Source organism: Typopeltis vanoorti, chromosome 20 (assembly GCF_054136105.1).
Source record: "Typopeltis vanoorti isolate ZY-2024b chromosome 20, IOZ_Tvanoo_1.0, whole genome shotgun sequence".
NCBI lineage: Eukaryota > Metazoa > Arthropoda > Arachnida > Uropygi > Thelyphonidae > Typopeltis > Typopeltis vanoorti.
Window position 1 is genome coordinate 21,148,473 of NC_143568.1, and position 20,734 is coordinate 21,169,206.

Here is a 20,734-nt window from a genome sequence, read left to right on the forward strand (position 1 = left end):
CATACAGAAGGAATTTCTTTCCAGAAACTACTCGGATTTTACATTCAGCAAAATAGACAAACCGGTCATTTAAAAAATAAATAAATAAATAAAAAACACCACTTAACTGTGACAGTGCAGTGGCCTGTGTTGCTTTGGCCGTAACTCCTAATCATCGATAATTCAAGGCTTTCAGATGGGAGAAAGAAAGATTACTGCAGACAAGTGCCAATATCTTGTAGCCATAGCAGATGTATATTACGTCTGAAGTACTGTGGTCGATTGTTTGAGGTATGAATTAAGATCACGAGTTCCCAGAAGGAAAACTCTACTTTCCTACACCAGAGATCGATTGGCTCGGAACTGGTTGAAGAAAGGTATCGAAAAAATTTCTCAAGTTGATTATTAGAACTGAGCCTATAACAGCCTTTCTTGAATTAATTAATTCTATTAATTGAATTAATATCTTTAATTTTATCATGACTCTGATGAAAAATGTTTACTCTTTTAATACACAGACCAGTAATCATAATAATAATCTGTGCAACCCAAGAATGACAACTCTGTTATTATTATCATCTAACCTCCATAGAGGCAGAGACTCATCGTGGGTTGGTATTTGTTATGTTTTTTTTTTTTTTTTTTTAGGAATAACCTTGGAAGGAGAGGGTATGCTTTATACCTTTGACAATGAATAATATGTTTTAGATATAAAAACAAACAAATCAAGGACCTTGTTTAATTGCTCTTTGCCCTTACATAGACCAGTTAAACCAGTCCCTCAAGAAGGACATTCATGTAATCTGAATTAAGAGCGGATGGCCGTAATTACGGCTTATCATGTTTAACTTCAAAGTTAAATATGTTACGTGACGGGATAGCAAAGGCTGAAACGTGGCAACTTGCGCGATGGATTTTTATTTTAATATGCTCTCCCTGTTTGTCGTTTTGTCGCTATCGTTGCTTGGAATCGAGCCGGAGTCTGTATGTCAGCGAGAGGGCCACGTGACGCTTGTGGAAAAATTGACAACATTTGGAGGTGTCACGTTAGCTAAAATGCCTGATGGAAATCTTAGTCCTGGAGATCCTAATTCGTTTTCAAGACCCGACTTATGTCTTTTGAAGCATATTCATGTTGATTTAGACGTCGATTTTAATAAGCGCATACTCTCTGGATATGTGGATCTAGATGTAGAAAAGAAAGTTCCTAACGTTCAATATTTGGTATATTTGTTTTCCTTTGGATACTTACATGATGATTGTATACAGTAATAAGAGAATTAATGAAACATCATAGCTGAAGTTTCATTTAATTCGCCTAAATTGTTATGTGAAACGACAGCTTTCCCGGAGTGGATTATTGGTATTTGTACTTACCGCTTAGGCATGATGATTTATTTGAAAATGGAGAGGTGCAAGAAATAACTGTACGGTTTACATTATTTAGTGTACTTGCGATGACAGTAATTGGGATATAGGTTACACTTAAATGGCAAATTATTTATTTAACTTTTTAAAGTTTTTGTATGGCTGGGATTTTGCCGCCCTCCAAACTTATCTTTCCTAAGCATTGCCTTAGGAAATAGAAGTGGTACTATCTAACTGCCAGTGATCGTAGAAAATGCTAGGGAGCGAAATAGTAAAACTTGAACATATGGTATATGTTCACATCTCTATGGAAAATTAACTTAGCCTTGGGTATGTTCAGGTTAAATGGAATTTCAGTCGGTAGACCAGTATTAAAATTGCATGTATAGAACTGTATTAACGTATACACGTTTTTCACAACATATCAATAACAATATGAGGCTTCATGATCATTAATGCAAACTCTTCAAGTTTCTTGGTCCTCTTTGCCTATTTCAACTGTAATACTTTTAATTCACTAGAACAGAATAACAAGTAACAGCTATGTATTGCACTCTCTTTGTGTTACAAGTACAAGGAGAACTCAATATATGATACGAATTAAGAGTCCAAAAGGAAAATTTGCTTAGTAAGAATAACTAAACCTCTTAGGGGGAGAAAAAAAAAGGCAATACACAGGTAATAGTTACAGCTACCAGAAGTATTTAATGGAACAGTTTGAGACAGACATTTTTATTTAGGTTAAGTTGATGAAGAGCTTTGCAGCTTTCTTATAATATTTTTTAATTTAAATTTTAATATTTTTTTCTTATTTTTTTTAATATTATAAAAAAAAAAGCTTATTTTTTCCCCCCCAGTTGCCCCTGCATCTGGGAGAAATAGTGCGATGGGAAGGAACAGATTTATGTGATTCTGATGTCTTATGCAATCTTGACGTTCCTTTAAGTTTGCAGTTGTTATTCCATTGTACCTAAAGAGCAACAAGAGCATGATCAGAAAATGAAGTTGGGCTTTTGTTAGAGCACAAATTGTAAATAGTAATTTGTTGAATCATAAATAAGATAGAAAGAGACTTGCAAATTAACAGCATGAAAAAGCCTAGAATATCTTCTCTGATAAACCTTTGAGATACAAAATGCAAACACCAGAAATGCCTGATTTCAGAGATTGAGGATGAATGCAGGAGTTATTACCTTATCTGCAAGTTGGGAGTTATAGCTGTTAAGAAAATTGTGGATGAGTTAGCATGTGAAATTCTTGTTGTGAAAGACCTTCCATGAATTGTGTGTGTGTATGTGATAAAGCAGTTTTAATAGTATTGGAATTATGAGAAGGGTGATGATGATTGGATGTTGTCTCAATGAATCATCCTGTGTTGAATGTTATACTATAGATTGAAAACTGTAAGATGTCTTGTTGGAGTTATTACCTTATTTGCAAGTTGGGAGTTTTAGCTGTTGAGATAATTGTGGATGAGGTAGCTTGCTGAAGTTCTGGTTGTAAAAGATCTTCTCTGAATTGTGTGGGTTTGCTAAGCCAGTTTTAATAGTATCTGAATTTTGAGAAGGACAATGATGATTGGATGTTGCTTCAATAAATCATTTTGTCTTGAATGTCATACTATACATTGAAAACTGTAAGTTGTCATCTCACTGCCTTTAGATAAATAAATCTAGGAATGAGAGGCTGTTAATGGTTTTTGTTGCCAGAGCAAATTTGATTCAAAGAATCAAATTTGCTCTGGCAACAAAGAGATTAGTTTTGTGGAGGAAAATGTACAGATTTGAGAGTGAGGAATTCTGTAAAAACATCATCCAGAAAGTGGAATCATATGGAAAGGAGTAGAGGTATTCAAGATTGAGATGACCTTCGCAGTTCCAATTTATACTGTGGACCGAAAACTTAGTAGAAAAATTTGCATGCAGTTCCAATTTACACTGTGGATTGAAAACTTAGTAGAAAATTTTGCATGAATAAGAGCATATAATTGTTTTTCTATTTTTTCCAATGTCCATACCATACATTTCTTCAATCAGAAACAAAAGTAAATGTTTTGTAAATGGGATAACATATGAAGTAGACAAAGACATAAATGCCAAAATTGTACCATGAATTTTATTATAAAGGCCAAAGTTACTGAAGTGCACAAATAAGATGCCTCCAAATTGGAATAAAGAAAAATAGTAGAAGTTTTGTGAATGACTGTTTGACTTATAGTATAAAAGTATTGTGAATAGTTATGCAAGGCTTGTTAATGCTGTGCTCAAAGTAACTAATAGATTATTATTCATGTAAAATTTATGTTTATACTTTATTGGAATAACGTGCAGAATATGTATAGTAGTTGAAATATGCTGGCTGATCTGGCTTTCAATATCCAGATTTTGCAAACTAGGCAACAACAATACTTTTTTTGTGTGGAGAGAATATTAGCATTGGAGAGAGAAATTTTCATTCAGCAGTCTCTACATTTTTAGAATTCTATGGAAAGTATTAACTACGTGCTGTGGTAAATGTTAACAGTAGCCTACACCAAACGAATACTCATATTAGAATGCATTTGTACACAGCAGCATATACACCATTAAAATTTGCAATATCGATGGTAGTTTCATCAGCTGCAGTGTAGGCTTTCAGTCATGGTTAACTCTCATTCTGTTCTGATGTTAACGTGCAGAATATTTTGCACCCAAGGAAGGATGAAATCCATTTCTGAATGTTTAACAACTGGATATGGAATTGCCCTCTCCTAATCCACCTTTTCTGACATCAAAAACAACACTTCATGGCTGAAGGATACTGTTTCATGTCCATGACTGAATAAATCATTAACATTGTGTAAAATTGCCATACTAGTGCAGAATATGTTAATCAACAAACATGCAGATTTTTCCTGATTTTCAAAATGCAACTCAGAGTTCTTTATAACTTATTGTTCATGAAAAAAACATGAAGAAATAGCTTGCTCGCTGCATGTTATTAATCTTTCATCTCTTTTTCATGCAGGACTTCCTCGAACTTCTCTTTATATTAATAAATGTTTTTGAACAATTTCAAAGTTTAGATTTGATTCACCCGTAGAAGTGATAATACTAGAGAATTGTTCATCTTTATCACCTCTAGAATACCTAGAGGTGATAAAGATGAACAATTTTACTGACCCAGTTTAAACTTGCTTGCAACAGTGATCAGAATAGTAAAGTGTTGATTTGTAAAAGAATAACAATCTTATGGTGATGGAGTAAGTCATCATTAAATTCCTGATATGTACCCTCAAGGGAGTGTACTTTTCATGTAGTACTAGATATTATTATTACATCACACCTCCAGGGAGTCCAAAGACTCATTGAGGGAGAGTATCTACTCTACAACTCCTCGTCTCACTACTCCTCCGACTTTCATCATATAACACCAACGCCATCTACTGCCGACTACCACTTCTAGTACTTTCACAGACATCCATGCCCATGGCGGGATTCGAACCCGCAGCCTTTTGCCTGGAGAGCGAATACTAGCCACTCGGCCAACCATGCTGGATATGGAATTGTCCTCTCCTAATCCACCTGACATCAAAAACAACACTTCATGGCTGAAGGATACGGTTTCATGTCCATGCCTGAATAAATCATTAATATTTTGTAAAATTGCCATACTAGTCCAGAATATGTATATTATATTTATTCTAAAGCACTTAGTCTTCCTCTAGGTCCTGTTTCTTTGCTTTAGATGCCTCTTTGCCAACTTTTCTTGTCTCATTTTGTGCAAGTGAACAATGTTAACCTGAGATTAGCTTGCTCACACATTTCTGAATACTACCAATACCAAGTTCCTTTTGGATATCTTCATTTTTAATATGATTCTGCCCGATATCATTTGTTCACTTATTTAATTTTTCTTTCATATTTGTGGTCTTCAGTCTTTGATCAACTGTTTTATTTCTAACCCAGCTCTACATCCATAAGTTAAATTTGGTTTGAACATAGTGCATATAGCTGCTTTTATTGTTTGACTAATTTCTCTTTTTTTTTTTTCATGTAAATTTATTCACTTGAGTCTCTGCCATACCAGCTTTTGCTCATTCTGTTGTCTTTACTAAAAATTGTGCTTAAATAGCTGAAACATTTACTTGTTCTATAGGTTTCCTATTCAGGATACAGCTGATGTCTTTAGTGTTTATACATGTTTTCATAATTTTTATCTTTTTTACTAATTTTCATACCAAATTTGTTAATGCAGTTATTCATTTTAGTTGTACTTTAGGACTTTATCTTTATTTAAGACATGTACTTTATTTAAGAGTATAATATCATCTGCAGAAAGTAAACAGCTTAGATTAGTATATCTAATTTTGATATTATGCCTAATTCCACTTTCCTTTATAATGTGATCTATACAGATGAATGAGTGGAGGCAGGTTGCATTCTTGTTTCATGCCTGATTTTTCATTAGTCTTACTGTACACTCCCCCCTTCAATTCTAACTGCTAAATTGCAACTCTGTAGACTACATATTGTTTGATATGTCTCATATCCACCACATAGTTGTAACATTTTTAACAGATTTTCTCTTGACTTCTTGTGATATCCTTTTTACAGCTCTACAAAATTAAATTCACATCCTTGTTATTTTCATATAATTTCTAAACTATTATTTATCTTAAAGTGAAAATCTGATTCTGACAATCTTGCCCCGAACTCCGCTTGTTTTTCTCCGAGTTTCTCTTCCACAGTTTTTTCAGTCTTTTTAATGTCTGGGTCTTTTTCCTGCCATGTTGACAGAAAAAAGACCCAGACTAAGTGTTTTGCTAACTTTTCCTCACTCATTCTATTTAAGTGGCCATACCACCTTAGATTAGCTCTGCTTACACATTCTTGACTCAATCCACCTAGACCTTCATCTTCCTCTGGGTCTCTTTCCTGCCATCTTCGCATCAAACATCTCTTTTGCTAATCTTTCTTCATCCATTCTATTTAAGTGGCCAATACCACCTTAAATTAGCTCTGCTTACACATTCTTGAATACTAATAGTGTCAAGCGCCTTTCTGATATCTTCATTTTTAATAAGATGCTGCCATTGATGTCATTGGTTCACTTTCCTAATGCTTCGCGGAACCCTCATATCTATGGTCTCTAGTTTTTGACTGAATGCTTTGTTTTTAACCCAACTCTCAGATGCATAACTTAAAACTGGTTTGAACACTGTCTTGTATACTTGTATATGTCTTGTGTACTTGTATGTCTTGTATATCTTGTATACTTTGAACAATGTCTAGTTTGATGTTTTGGCTAATTTCTCTTTTATTCCATATAAATTTATTCAGCTGGCTACCCACCATACCAGTTTTGCTTATTCCGTTGTCTATTTCCAGATTTAACCTGCGATGTTCACTAAAAACTGTGCCTAAATAACTGAAATATTTTACTTGTTCTATAGGAACTCCATTCAATATGCAACTGAAATTTTCTTGCCTATTTTCATAGTTTTTGGTCTTTTTATTGCTAATTTTCATGCCAAATTTGTTGCAGGTTATTCAATTTAGTTAGAGAATCCTGAAGACTTGCACTAGATGTGTTTAGGAGTACAACATCATCTGCATAAAATGAAGCGCTAAGTTGGAAATCTTCAATTATATCAGGCTTAATGCTGCTTTCTTTCATAACGTGATCCATATACATGAACCTTGTCTTACCCCTGATTTTACATCAAACCATCTTCCTGTATTTTCTTCAAATGTAACTGCTGACTGACAGCTTAAATATAGACTATGTATTGCTCTGTATAATGTTCCATTCACCCCATACAATTGTAGTGTTTTGTAAAGCTTTTCTCTGGGAACCTTGTCATATGCCTTTTCCAGATCTACCAAACTAAAGTACAGATTCTTGTCATATTCTCATGATTTCTCAACTACTTGTCTTAAAGTGAAAATCTGATATTGACAACTTCTATTTGGCCTGAACCCAGCTTGTTTTTCTCCAAGTTTCTCTTCCACAATTTTCTCAACCTCTTTTCAAGTATGCTTGCATAAATTTTACTTGGAATACTTAGAGGAATAGAAAAATTCCTCTGCAATTCTCATATTCAACTTTTTCTTTTTTATACAGGGTGTCCCAAAATTCATGCAAGAAGTAATTTTGATAGAAAACACAGGTTTTTAATTAAAAATTGTAATTTCTTATTGATTCATAAAGTATACAGTATAGGGTTATGCATGGAATAGCATATCGGGTAAATGGCCTCCACGGCTTTGCTGGCACATGCACACTCTTTTGTCGAAATTTTCCATGACCATTTTGCTTAAATGTGGCTGAATTTCGTTGATACAGCGCTCAGTTTCCTCCTTCAAGGCGTGGGTGGTCGTGGGCTTGTTGGCATAAACCTTAGACTTCAAAAAACCCCAAAGAAAAAAATTCCAACGGCGTTAAGTCACATGATCTGGGCGGCCAATTCTGATCACCAAAACGGGAAATTACACGACCAGGAAATGACTCGTACAGTAATTGAATTGTTTCTCGGGCTGTATGGCATGTGGCACCGTCTTGTTGAAACCACATGTCGTCCACATCTATATCTTGCAATTTAGGCACAAAAAACTAGATTATCATGTCGCAATAGCGAGCACCATTAACTGTTATTGCCTTACCAGCCACATTTTCAAAGAAGAATGGACCGATGATGCCTCCAGCCCAAAATCCGCACCAAACAGTGACACATTGTGGATGCATTTGTTTCTCAACAATCACTCGTGGATTTTCTGAACCCTAAATGCGACAATTTTGTCGATTAACGAAGCCATCAAGATGAAAATGAGCCTCATCGCTGAAGATGATTTTGTTCGAAAAATAAGCATCCACTTGTTGTTGTTCCATAATCCAGTCAACGAACTCTCTTCGCTGTGTGTGTGGTCATTTTTAATAACCCTGAACTGTCATGCTGTCTTTTTTTTCTCGTTGGCAACACTTTACCGCACAAATGGCGCTAAATTTAAATCTTGCGTGAATTTTGAGACACCCTGTAGATGGTACTATGAGAGCTCTACTCCAGTCATTGGGAATTTGACCGTCTGAATAATCCAGTGTAGCAACTACAAAACTTTTATACCTCCATACTTAAGCATTTCCGGTCGAATATCATCTACTCAAGCTGTCTTTCCATATTTCAAGTTTTTGATTTCTCTTGAAAATTTTTTAGTATGGTTCTGTCATGCTTGGTTCATTTAACAGTGTTTTATGGTAATTATTTATTTCAGACAACAAGGACATCCTATCTTCAATTTTCATGTCACCTTTATCATCTTTGATTCCTTTTACAGTACTGTTTCCTCCATTTCTAAGCTTCTTGAATAGCCTTCAGAATATTTTGCCATTTTCTTCATATTTATTATCCATACTCTTATCAAAGTCTTCCCATGACTTTTGTTTAGCTACTTTTACACATAGCTTAGCTCGCTTACATTTCTCTGTATTTTTTTTTTATGACATCTGCTGACTTATTTGCTAGGAACTTTTGGTATGCTTTCTTCTTTTCCAGGACTACTTCTTTAACATCTTGTGTCCACCATGGTGTTCTTATTTTTCTATACTTGCAGATAACTTCACCACATACCTCCCTAGCAGAATCAATCAATGTCTTCTTCAGGGTTTGCCAATGATACTCCAAGGTTTGGTTCTTGTTTTCAAATTGCTGCAAATTTATTTCAATAATGTTTGCATAGTTGAGTCTACAATTTACCTGTAAAAGATGCTCAACTTTAATTCTTTTAAAAACTTTCTTACATGCTGTTCTTTTCAATGTGATATCCATTTTTATCCTACTTAGTACTGTATTCTGAATCAGTCTTATGATATAACTATCAACAGTGACATAGTTCTCTCTCCATGTGAACTTGTGCACATCTTTATGTTGAAACATGGTGTTAGTAATGATCAGTCCGTGTCTTGAGCAGAAGTTCAGCAAATACTTATCATTATTATTAGCTTTGTCCTTTTCTCCAAATTTTCCCAAAATGTTCCTATATGCCTGGTGAGATTCATTTCCTGCTGTGTCGTTCAGATCTCCAACAAGGACCACTTTTTCCATTTTCTTTGTCAGCTGCCTGACAAAGAAGTAGTCCTGACAAAAAATTCTTCCACTTCTTCCTTAGAAGAACCTTCTGTGAGGCTATAGGCACAAATAAGTTTCATTGCCCATTTTGAAGTTTGCCCACATAACTCTACCGGAAACTGCCTTCCAATCAAGAAGTTAACTTCATGTTTGATGTTGAATCCTATCGCTATTCCTTCCTTTCCTTGATCATTATCTGAAAATAGCATCCTATACTTATTATTTAGTAATACCTCAATATGAATTTTCTTGCCCAAAAAGATTAATATTTTCATATTAATCTTTTGGGTAAGAATCTGTTTTTCTTCGGTCTGCATATGAATGAATGAATAATTGGTTAAAGGTGAAATGTATAACAGAAATTTATGCTGTAACCCTTAGCCAGTAGTGCTCATTTACAGTAAGATTGTGTCACATGATCCATTAATGGCAGCCTACTGTAGCAATACTTGTCATACCTCTATAAATTCATTTACTGTTTATTGCACTCCTCACGCCCCCCCTTAGGCAGTAAGTACCATCGTCCATCTTTTGCCATGAGAAAAATTATTCCTCAATCTTTGATCACACCTCTTGCTCATATCCAGGAATGAAATGTTCTCTATCCTGTATTTATATATATATATAATGTTAAAAATACCAAGCTATTTTAAACCTGGTTTTACTCCATTTCCAAGTAAGCAAGTCTAACTGATCCTGCACGTAGTGCAAGACCAAGGCAACTCATGGTAAAAGTAGAATAAACTCTGATCACTAATCTTAATATTTACCCTTAATGCAAAGCACATCTCCTGGAGGAGATGTATGATGCTTTGTATTAAAGGTAAGGGGCCACTACCCAGACCGGTTTCGACCTTTATTGAGGTCTCATGAGGGAGCCAGGCTAGAAATACCAAGATTTTAGTAATACAGAGCTTATAAGTATTTTACCAGAACAAGTTACCATAAGGTGTTTTAACCTTATTAAATAAAAATTTCAGGAGGAGATATAAATGTAGAAAGTATTTTACCTTGGGTATAATAAATGTTAAAAATACCAAGCTATTTTAAACCTGGTTTTACTCCATTTCCCAAGAGTAAGCAAACAGACAAACAAGTCAAGTTTGCACCTGCAAGTGAGTGTTGTAAGTCTATCTGATCCTGCATGTAGTGCAAGATGAAGGCAACTCATGGTAAAAGTAGAATAAGCTCTGATCACTAATCTTAATATTTACCCTTAATGCAAAGCACATCTCCTGGAGGAGATGTATGATGCTTTGTATTAAAGGCAAGGGGCCACTACCCAGACCGGTTTCTACACTTGCAGGTGCAAACTTGACTTGTTTGTCTGTTTGCTTACTTGGGAAATGGAGTAAAACCAGGTTTAAAATAGCTTGGTATTTTTAACATTTATTATACCAGGTAAAATACTTTCCACACACACACACACACACACACACACACACTCTTAGATCTGCGCTTGTTATTTTGGTCTATTTTCCACACTGTAAACTACATTCTTTCAGTCTACCCTTGACCACCATTCTATAGATTTTAATGTCATTTTAATTATTATTTTTATTACATGACACCTCCAATGAGTCCAGAGACTCATTGAGGGAGGGCGCCTACTTCACAACTCTCCATCTCCACTACTTAATCCACCAACTACATCAACGCCATTACCACTAGTATTTTTTTCTGTAAATTACATGTGTTTTCAAGACCGATTTGTGGACCTTTTCCAATCAAAAGGTGCTATGTACCATGGAATGCAGGAGTGGTGTAGAGGGTACAAAGGCAGGTAATTAAGCCTGCGTAGCACCTCTGGAAGAAGCTACGCAGGCTTAATTACCTGCCTTTGCACCCTCTACACCACTCCTGCATTTTCCTGAAAACCTAGGTAACCAAGTCTTGGTATATAGCATATGTACAGTCGAACCACAACCTTACACTAGTGGCCAAAATTGTGGAAACCTTTTGGAAAAAGTGTATTTTTGAGGTTTGATGGCTCATAACACCACTTTTTTTGGTGTAATACTTTAAAATTATATATCAATGGAAAGATAATTTAATTAAGAATGTAATGCAATAACTTTTATGAAGGATTTTTTATTAGAACAGGCAGTTATAAAGAAGAAAAGTGAAACACATAGAAAAAATTAGATATACAAAAATTCTCACAATGCGAGTTAATACTTAGTTGGGTAAACTTTAGCATTTATTATGGCCTTACAATGCCTTCCCATGGAGTGAACCAAATTTTTTAGTTCTGCAGCTGTTATAATGTGAAACCAAGGTTGCCAATGGTTATCCTTCTTTTCTGAGACACTGCTCCATCATACACAACTTGCTGGTATCATTCAGAAAACCAGTCTCCGATCCGTCTAATCAATATACTGTCTATTCCCATCTGTTGCAGCTTGTACACAAACTTATGATGTGGTAATCTATCAAACGCTTTTGCAAAGTCCAAGAATATCATTTTTGAAATTATGGATTCTACAACCGTGTTAAAATAACTCTTTTTATTATTATCCCAACGTTTCGATCTTCATATCAAGATCATCATCTGGAGCATACATAAATATACAGGACAAGCTACGTTACATTTGAAACTGAAAGCTAGAGAAACAATGATTTGATCACATGCTACTCACTGGCATGACCTCTAGTGAAAAAAAAAAAAAAAAAAAAAAAAAAATTGTCTACTTCACTAGTTGCTACATCACACCAAAACATGTTATGAACGCCAATTTAAAGACGTCTGTGAGATCATTATCAACCACCCCAATCTAAACAGTAATAATGGACTAAAAATCCCATATGTATGGGATTTTAAAATCCCATACATATGGAAGGAAATGTGCTTTGCATTATGAGATACTAAGGCAAGTGATCAGAACTTATACCACCTTTACCATGAGTTGCCCCAGTCCTGAAAATACTTCAGGTGCAAACTTTGTTTACTTACACTTGGATAAAGGATTAAACCAAATACAGGTAACCCTCATATAACGCATTACTTATACAGCGTGGTTTCGATATAATGTGGTCTACAAATTGTAGTAACCCTTGTTCATTGCAGTACTTATACAACCCGGTTTCGATATAACATGGTCTACAAATTTTAGTAATACTTTATCTTTTCATATTTTTCACTGCGCGACTTAAAAATCAAATTTTATTTTCGTTAAATTTGCGTCTGCCCGTATCACACATCTAGTTATAAGTAGGGAAAATACCCTTCAGCACTCATGTACATCAGTTATTTACAGTAAATGAAGACAATTGAATTTGTCTTCGTTTTCTTCCAGGAAAGCACATTAAAAATCATAAGTATGTTAATCTCAAGCTGAGCACTTTATTTTCTGATAAGTATGTATTGCTTTTCTGATGAACAATATGTATTGCTTTTTTTGTGTAAAAAATTTATTTTTATAGTAATGGCCACTTTTAGAGGGCTTTTGCGATATGGTTGAAAACGAAATTAGTAAATTAATTGATGGGAAAAATGAGGAAAATTCTGGTGAAGATTCTGATTGTGATGAATACATTAAAGAATTCATCTTAAAGAAATTAGCAGAAGGATTGGACTTGGCAAGAAAGTTAGGAAGCTATTTTATGGATAATGATCCCTCAATGGAGTGCTCCGGAAAATTCACGAGACAATTTGATATTTGTTTAGTTCCATATTATGAACTTATTAAAAATTGCAGCATAGTGGTAAGCAAGGTCTTATTAGCAACTTCTTGATAACTAAACCAGCCGAAGTATGCAATGAGATTTATGCAAATTGATGTCCAAGAGATTTCAAGTGATGACGTCTGGCCAATCGTAAATAAAGAACATCTATGAAATGTTAGTTTTGAAGACAGTGATGACAATTAAAATGTGCAGCTTATTTTATTTTCCCTAAAACATTTATGCATTATGTGCAATCAAGTTTATGTACAGTTTGTAATTTTATAAGTTTATATTATGTATTTGTTTCATAGTTTGTTTTCTTAACTTACATGAATTACCTGAATTAAATAAAAATTTTTTTTGTTGGGTATGTCATTGTTGTTTATATAATTAAAAAAAAAAAAAAGATTTTGGAAGCTAACCCTACTTTTCTGTGATATAAGTCTCGCATAATGCGTGATCTAAGTCCCTTGGCATTTCTAAGGAACCTAACATCTGCATCATATGAGGGTTACCTGTATATAATTGGTAGCATAGCCAAGTGAAAAAACTTCCATCAACTATCTCTAATCCAGAGAATTTTAATAATAAGGTATTGACACTTTTTTGCAACTGGTATATGGTGATATGACTTCTGCATTATTTCCACCTTGGTATCACCACCTCTAGGTCTGACTCCCACTGACGAGACCTCTAGGTCAAAACCAGTTGGATGCCTGAGTAGTGGATAGCAGTGCTGTAGCCAATGAAGTTTACTGAGGCACGGTTGTTGCTGCTACCCAGCAACTGTTGGATAGCAGCCTGTATGTGTGTGTGTGTGTGTGTGTGGGGGGGGGTAATGAATGGCAATGCTGTAGCCGATGAAGCTAACTGAGGCACAGCTATTGCTGTTACCCCACAGATGAAATATGAGCAGCTCTGCTCAGTGGTGGGGTGAGTGCTACAGGGTAAAGCCAACACTGAGAGTTCTTCTCAGTGACAGGGTGAGTCTGTTACTGAGGGGAACAACGTTGAGTTTTTGATCATGCGGGTTGCTCATTATTGGGTGATCCGGGGGATCCCATGAGTTTTTAGAGAAGTAATCTCACACTTATTATAGGAAACCCAGTCTGGGTAGTGACACTTTCCATAATGCATAGCATTATACATACCCATAAGTATAATACCCATCACGAGTTGCCCCAGTCCTGAAAATACTTCAGGTGCAAACTTTTTTGCTTACACTTGGATAAAGAATTAAACCAAATATATAATTGGCTGTTTAGTTTTATATGCATAAAAAAAATAATGCAATTTGCTTTAGATTTTGGACACCAGAAATCTTACCATTCACAATGTCTCAGATAAGAAGACAGGAAAAAAACTAGACTTCACTGTTGCAGATCCCTTTAAAACATTTGGCTCAAAGTTTGAAATTAGAATTCCAGAAGACACCAATAATAGGTATTTCATATTGCATTTCTGTTATTTAATTAAGAAATAATGTTTAATTTAACCATTGAGTAGACTTATTTTCAGGAAATGATGTCTTGTTCTGTGAAAAATCAATATCATTACATCTTGTGTAATGATATTGTGTAATTTTGAGGTGAGTGTTACTGTGTGATATTTGTTAGTTGATATGTGGTGTTTGGTTAAATTTTTTAGCTAGCATTATTTTAAATTCTTTGTTTCTTGTTTAGAGCTGCGAGCAAAATGGTGGTGAGAGAGAGAGAAAGAGAGATCATTGAGTAGGTCAACACAAAAGGCAAAGTGAATGGTATGGTGTCATGAGTGTAATATATATACATGGCAAGACATTTTGGAGAGGTTGAATAAGAGAGAGATGAGCAAGTGTATGTAGAAAGGGTGACATGCTAATGGACCAAGAGTCTTCTTTAAATCAGAGTAGAGAACATCAGAGTTTCAGAAATTCACTTGCCACGGGTGAGTTGTCAGCAACAAATGGCAAGTGAATTTTCAGCCTCATTCTAGATGCTCAAAACATATTGCTTTATTTTCTTCACATAATTTATACTTTTTTTCTTTTTCATTTTAAAACATCTCATTCACTTTCAGGCTATTTGATTACTAGTGGCCTCCACTGAATGTAATAAAGAAGTTTTATTTTCAACCAGGAGATATGGTTTCTTATGTGATTAATTTAATAAATTAATTCCTTCATAGACTTTGTCACTGCCAGATATTAGTTTGGATGAAGATATTCTCAATGATATCCACATTCTTATTTCAGAAATTTGAAGCATTCCAAACTATGACAACAGTTGGTACTATTTTTCTCTCACTCTCTGTTATGAATTTAAGTCTACTCTGCATTTACAAATTAATTTTGAAATAAATAGTCACAAATTCTCAAACAACAGAGATACCCTTAAACAAAACAAAATTTAACAAGACCGATTTTTTTTGTTTGTTTTTTTTGTTTTGCTGTCAACTGTAATGCAAAATAAGACATTTATATTCTTATTCAGGGCAAAAAAACCTGAGTTTCTAGGAGAGAAAAACCTGCTTGCTCATGCCAGAAATTAACTAACTCAGGAACCAGTTGAAGATAGGCTTATAATAAGTTCTTCCAGTCGGTGATTAGACTTGAACTTAAGTATCTTTTGGTAGCCTAGTACAGAGAATACAAGCGGCTGTTGCACTGAGTTACACAGGCCTCGTGACTAGTAGATTTAAGTGGTATTTCTGGAGCCTTGGGGAACGTGGCATATTAAGTGAAATGGATGTACAGAAAGAAGGTAACCATTAAGAAAGTGTTCGAAATTGATGGCAAAGAAAAGAGTGTGACTGACAATAAGAAAGCATCGAATAATTAGGATAAAAAAAGAGGGTGCAATTAATGTTGAAAGTTTATTTTTCACTTGGTCAGAATATAATAAATTTAGTTTAATCCTTTATCCAAGTGTGTGCAAACAAAGTTTGCACCTGAAAGTATCTTCAGGACTGGGGTAAAGTGGTACAACACCGGGCGATTCCTTGCAAAGGTGGAGCAAGCTACCAACACTCCTATCTCAGTATCTCCCATAATGCAAAACACATCTCCAGCTCCCACTGAAGAGACCTCAATAAAGGTCGAAACTACTCTGGGTAGTGGCCCTTCCCTTAATGCATAACATTATACATATCTGCAAGGAGATGTATTTTGCATTATTATTGGAGATACTGAGATAGGAGTGTTGGTAGCTTGCTCCACCTTTGCAAGGAATCGCCCGGTGTTGTATCACTTTACCCCAGTCCTGAAGATACTTTCAGGCGCAAACTTTGTTTGCACACACTTGGATAAAGGATTAAACTAAATTTATTATAGGTGCAATTAATGGTAAGATAACAAGTAAGCTGGTGACAAAACAGCATATATGAATGACAATAAGATAGAAGTAAAAAATTGAACTGACTAAGGTAGTTTCTGACCTCTGGAATGTTGAGTATGAGGAAAGATTGAGAAGATGTAATTTGCAGTGTCTGGTGGAGAGAAGGAAGAGGGGAGATATGATAGAGACCTACAAGCTGGTAAGGGGTTGTTATAAGATCAATAGTGGAGAAGTTCTACAGAGAATAGTGGGAGATCAGGGGAGAACCAGAGGTCATCCCTGGAAACTGTATAAAGAGGGTGTGAGTAGGGGAGTGAGAGGCAGGTTTTTTTTCGTGCAGAGTTGTGAATGATTGGAATGCCTTGCCTGAGAGTGTGGTGTCTGCAAGGAGTTTGAGTGTGTTTAAGACACGGTATGATGAGATGTGTTTGTGATAAAAGGACCTCCCAGATGAGTCTTTGACTCCATGAGGTCTTGGGAAATAATGATAATAATAATAACAATATTGAAAAGTTATGCAAGATTTGAAAGTAGAATTCATGAAGATAAGGCAAGAGATGAAATGTATGTGGTGTAAAATGAATAGAATTGTAGATATTTATGAAAGAGTGAAGAAGACTGAAATGAATGATGTAATCTGATTATTAAAAGTGTGGTGAATAAGAGGATGCATAAGGTTAATTTTCCTGAAGGTAGAATGAATAGAATGATTGAGGCATTGGAAATGAGGAGAAAGTGAACAAGAGTTGTTGGTGGCAGTAGGAATGAATGACTTGTTTAGAAACAAGAAGAATGGATATCGGGGGTAGGTTGAGAAAAATAAATGATAATAGTGTTGTAGAAAAGGTAGTGTGTTACCCAAGTATGAAGGGAGTTGAGATGAAACGAAGATTAAGAATGGTATGCTAGTGGAAATGTCTGAATAGAAAGGAGTGAAGTTTGTGGATGAGTTTGAGGGATGAATGGAACTGTATGAGTGATGAGTTGCATTTGAATGGTTTTGATCCGAGTCATTTGGGGAGGCTGCTGCTGGAAAGGAGATCGATGAGTGTGGAGAACTGATGTAAGCAAGAAGTGATGTGGCAAGCGAGAAGGGATTGAAGGAGCATTTTTGGAGAATGAGAGAACAGGAATGCAAGACAGATAGGCAAATGGGGGCAGTAGTGTGAATAGGAAGGACACAACATGAGAAAGGTCAATGTTCAAAGAAGTAGTAAAAGTAGACAGGTTAAAAATAGGATAGCCCGGGATGTGTTGGGGGGGGGGGAGAAGTCATTTGGGTCTGGAGAGGATTCTGGTATGGGTAACGTGAGAGAGAAATGGCTGGAGGAGGGCATGAAGCTATATCTAATAAGTGGTATCAGTGGAACTTATCATAGGCCCAGAAATTAACTGTTATGTTCGTACACAAAAGCTAGAAATAGCAGAAACAGAATTGTTGCATTGATTGAGTTCATTTACCAAAAAATTGTTGGAATAAGTGTGTAAACGTAGTTGGATGTATTCATAATAGATATATTCACCTGAAAATTGTTGGAATAAGTGAGATATGGTTAGATGAGAATGACATTCTGTCAGGAATGAAGATTGACAGATATGATGTTTTTCATGAAGATAGGGCAGAAGGGAAGGAGAAGTATTGTTGATGGTAGCAGAGGAGTTATCTCCATCTTAGTTGGAGGTGAAAGCAGAGAACATTGGCAGTGGTTTCGAAGCAATATGGTTTGAGGTAGAGGGGAACAGACTGAAATATCCAGTTTGGTGTTGCTATAGTATAGGCCTGGTAATTTGGAGGATAGTGAAACAGAAATGTACAGGCAGATTGGTCTTCCTAATAAGAAAAGGGTGATTTTAATTATAGTAATATAGATTGGAATAAAGAGAGCTTCTGGGGGCAAAGAAAATGAATTTCTTGAGTTTTTGATGAACAGCTACCTTAGGAAGTATGTAACAGAGAGTACACAGGGATCAAGGGTCTTAGATTTAATGATCTTATTAGAAAATGTTATTTTGAATGAGATGTCAGATTTCTCTCCAGTTGGTGTTAGTGATTACTTCATTGGTGGCCACCCATATGAGGACTTCTGTGTGAAAGGGATATATGTGGAACTATAAGGCTGGTGATTATGACAATCTGAGGAGACATCTTGCATTTATATCATGGAAAGGAGATCATTGCTGCTTGGGACTTGTTCAGGAACTGTCTGGAAAAGATAATGTCTGAATGCATTGCTATGGTCAGGTGGTCAAATAAGATGGGGTGTGAAATGGATGGATGAAAAGGTAAAGTGTGCAATTTGTAAGAAGGCTCTATAAAGGCAGCACAAGATGAGTGGTAGTAATAGTCATTTGCATGAGGAGTAAAAAGGACAAGCAAAAAAGGTATCTCACTAAGGAGAGCAAAAGTACAGTATGAGCAGCAGTTAGCTAGTGAAGCCAAAAGAAATCCTAGGGAGTTTTTTTTTTTTTTTTGGCTAGAAGAAGAATAATTTTGGAAGGATGATATTAGTTAGAAAAAATGGTAGAATGATAACCATGTGGAGAAATATAGTAAAGATGTTAAATGAGCGATTCATAAATGTTGTATTTCATCCTTGTGAAAATGACATCGTGCAGAATTTGAGTGCATTGTGGAGGGAGGAGGAGGAGACAATGATGGTCAGTGAGGAATTGAATAGACTTGATGTCAATAAGGCTGTAGGACTTGATGGTATATCACCATATGTCTTGATGCATGTTCCACAGAGATAACAGCTTGAACTTACCTCTTTAACATGAGTCATAGATTTTCCCAGGTTCTGAAGGAGTGGAAAGAGAACAAAATTGTTCCTCTTCATAAAGGAGTTAATAAGATTAAACCTTCAAATTATAAGCCTATCTGTCAGGAGTTGTGGCAAAGGTGTTAGAAAGGACCAAGATGCAGAATTCAGTTGACGACAACATTCTCTTGGACAGCATGAATTTCCTAAAGGAAAATCATGTTTAGCAATCTCTACTTACTTATTATAGATAACAGATGCATTGGACAAAGGGGGTTGCGTACACAGTCATATATTTTGCTAAAGCCTTTGATAAATTGCCACACTACCAAACTGGCAATTAAACTGGAATGGATAGGGTTGGATAGTAGATTAGTGCACTGGATTGGGGATTGGCTGCCTGATAGCTATCAGCAAGTTGTGCATGGGGAGTGGGGGGGTGATATCCCAGAGGAAGAAGGCCTCTGGTGGTGTGCCACAAAGTTCTCTTTTGGGAACATTGCTGTTTAATTTGTATGTAAATGATATTGGGAAGAACTGGAATGATGATGAACAAACAATTGTACATCATCAGAATGTAGAACTTGAGAGCAACGGTTAGGGAGGAGTATCCAATTATGGTGAGTGAGCAGGAGGTATATGAGGAATCGATTAAATTTGATGTGAGATCGGCTGTGGGACGTGATGGTATATCGGCATGTGTGTTGAGGGAATGTTTCAGGAGTTAACAACAGCATTGAGGTAGCTCTTTAACAAGTTCCAAGGAAGTGGAAAGAGCACAAAATTATTCCGCTTCCTAAAGGAGTGATAAGCCTATGACTGCAAATTACAGCCAATTTGTTTGTCTGAAGATAGGCTAGTGAGGACCAGGATTCAGAATTAGATTAACAGTATTCTCTTTGATGGACAGCATGTGCTTGCTAAAGAAAGATTGTGCTTCAACAATCTATGTATAGCAAGATATTGGGCAAAAGGGAATGCACACAGTGGTATGTTTAGATTTTGCTAAAGCATTTGATAGATTACCACATGACATGCTAGTAGTTAAATTGGAACAGATTGGGTTGGACAGTAGATTAGTGCACTGGATTGGAGATTGGCTGCCTGATAGGTATCAGTAAGTTGCGTATCGGGAGGGGAGTAATATCCCAGAGGAAGGTCTCTAGTGGTTTGCCACAAAAGGGTCTATTTTGGGACCAGTGCAATTTAATTTGTATGTAAACGATATTGGAAAGGGCTGAAATGGTGATATAGAGTTGTTTGCAGATGATGTGAAATTGGGAAGAGCTATGAGGAGTAGAATGGATGTTATATCCTTTTAAGTTAACTTGAATGGGCAAATGAATAGGACTGCTAGTTCAACATAGCAAAATGTTTAGTTTTAAAGTTCCAGAAGAACAGATGGGATGCAGAGCATGAGATTGGTGGAGGAGATAGGGAATCTGGAATGTTTGTGGATAGGGACTTGAAATTTTGATGACATTTTTTAAAACTGTGAGGACAGTTTTAGAAAATAGCACATTATGACAATGATGTGGCACTGA

The 20,734-nt window shown here is 35.8% G+C and overlaps 1 protein-coding gene across 3 annotated transcripts in view; it reads left to right on the forward strand.

Annotated features, from left to right (window-relative positions):
• Nucleotides 1–850: 850 nt before the first annotated feature.
• LOC150095275 (leukotriene A-4 hydrolase) overlaps nucleotides 851–20,734 on the forward strand; it is a 227,299-nt gene continuing 207,415 nt past the window's right edge. The window contains exons 1-2 of one of the 3 annotated variants that reach the window (XM_090410547.1): nucleotides 851–1,203; nucleotides 14,421–14,560. In XM_090410547.1, coding sequence (XP_090266673.1) covers nucleotides 889–1,203; nucleotides 14,421–14,560 — 455 coding nt within the window. In that variant the 5' untranslated portion in view covers nucleotides 851–888. Of the gene's footprint in view, nucleotides 1,204–1,405; nucleotides 1,678–14,420; nucleotides 14,561–20,734 lie in introns of those variants that run through there. The other 2 variants (XM_090410546.1, XM_090410548.1) reach the window with 2 other exon arrangements.